General features: G+C 38.9%; 1 protein-coding gene across 2 annotated transcripts in view; it reads right to left on the bottom strand.

Annotated features, from left to right (window-relative positions):
* Positions 1-8: 8 nt before the first annotated feature.
* The window catches only part of GOLPH3 (golgi phosphoprotein 3 (coat-protein)), a 75,447-nt gene continuing 73,547 nt past the window's right edge, over positions 9-1,908 (bottom strand). For both annotated transcript variants that reach the window (XM_012640526.1, XM_012640527.1), the window contains one exon: positions 9-1,338. In XM_012640526.1, the coding sequence (XP_012495980.1) occupies positions 914-1,338 (425 nt within the window). In that variant the 3' untranslated portion in view covers positions 9-913. The remainder of the gene's footprint in view (positions 1,339-1,908) is intronic.

The following is a 1,908-nucleotide window of genomic DNA, read 5'->3' as shown; positions in this document are numbered from 1 at the left end:
AAAAAAAAAAAAAAAATCCAAAAAGGAGATGCATAGGCAAAGAGTACCATGAATGGCACAGCTCAAAAAAATCTGGGACCCATCAGATACACATCTTTTCTCTGTCCTTCAATGAGAGGTCTATTTTGCCATCATATAACAATGACTTCTGAAGCAAGTGAGGGGCACCAGGTGTACAGCTAATTAAATCTTGCAAAATACTAAGATGGGGCAGGGGCGGCCAGAAAAAGGGGCAATTTATATATAATTCAAACTATATACAGCATAACTGGAATGCAGCCCATCCCAAACTGGCTTTGTGAAACAATTGGACCTTTATGATTTAATAGTTAAAATTATAACAAGTGTAATAATACAACAGATTTACATGGGAAGCAAAATCCAAGGGGCATTTTATATTAAGTATTTACTGTGTTGTTTCAATTTAAAAATAATTTTGCTAAGTATACATCTCAACTGCGGTCTATGTATAAAATGTCCTAATAGATACAGATATTTACCTTTGGTGAGTTGAAGGCCTTTTTGTGACTTCTGTCTGAATCACAGGCAGAATGCTAGATATACATGCACATGTGGGAAAACTCAAACTGAGGTAATCCAAAAGCTGTGCATGTGTGAGGAGACTGGAGGTACTTTGAAAGTCAAAGTATATCAGAAACCCAAAACACGTGACAGTGAGAATGGCAACAGGGAATGGAATGCCAATATGGCAGTAAAACTTTTTAAAAACAGAAAGAGGAAGGCCTCTCGTACCAGCAGAATCCTGCATACATACAAAAAAGAAAAAGCCACCCACCATTTCTTAAAACAAAAGCCAATTGTAGTGTGGGAAAGTACAAATTGCAGAAAACCAGAAGTCAATAGAAGAAAAACTACTGGTTCACATGAAAGGAGAGCATTGCATTCTGAGCAGTTACTTGGTGAATGCTGCCACCACGGCCCACAGAACCTCGTTGGTGTTGGCCTTCAGACATTCCACTTCAGGGTCTAAGTCGAGAAGCTGCCGCACTCTCTTGGTGGCTAAATCATACTGCTCATCCAGAAGAGGAGCAAAAGCATTCTCCAGGACATCCGAGGCATGGGCTAGGTAAATGAGGGCCAGCAAGCGCTTGTCCATGCGGTGAGGGTCATTGACCCATTTGTCAAGAACAGCTTCTTGTACTTTCTTGATGAGGCGCTGCTTAATGTTGTTGTTGGTGAGGGGATGTGTTGTCATGTCAAAAAGTAGGAAGTTCTGTTTCTCTGTTGTCAATACGCCCTTTTCCACCAGGTTTTTAGCTAATCGTTCCCGCACGTTTCTTAACTGATAATGCAATTTTAATGGATTCCACGTCTCACCTACACAAAAGATTTCAGAAATTAGAAATGACTGGTATTACCTGCTAATTTTGCAATAGTTTTGCACTGTTAAAATGAACAGTAAAATCTGACTCCCCCCACCCAAGAAATAAAAGAAAATCCAACAATGTTTTTCTCCCTGACTAGACCATGAACCCCCTAAACAGCCAGGCCTTTGGATTCTAAACACCTGGCACATTCTCAGGCACAGTAGTCACTCAGAAGACTAAACTGAAAGCAGTCTTCAAACCACAGTTACATTTAGTCTTATGTGAATGAGCCAATATTAAATTATGTTCCAGCCTCCCTCCAGCTATTGTCAAAAAGCAGCCAATAGCAAAATAAGAAGATTCTCTTCTGTTAAACAATAATCTGTAACAAATAGACAAAAGAAAAAAGCTTCCTAATTAATATACTATTCTTGAAATCACTAAATATACACAGCCTATAAAACGAAGAAAGCCTGTTTAGGCAATGCTATTCTTTGATAACAATATAAGGCTAATTCTCTGGAAGGACGAAAATTTCCACAATTTTAATCCTGCCATCTATGCACATTTCCTTTCAAGA

The sequence above is a fragment of the Propithecus coquereli genome, unplaced genomic scaffold, assembly GCF_000956105.1.
Source record: "Propithecus coquereli isolate 6110/MARCELLA unplaced genomic scaffold, Pcoq_1.0 Scaffold154, whole genome shotgun sequence".
NCBI classification, from domain to species: domain Eukaryota; kingdom Metazoa; phylum Chordata; class Mammalia; order Primates; family Indriidae; genus Propithecus; species Propithecus coquereli.
Note: the sequence above shows the minus strand (reverse complement) of the source record. Positions and strands in the feature narration are given on the sequence as shown.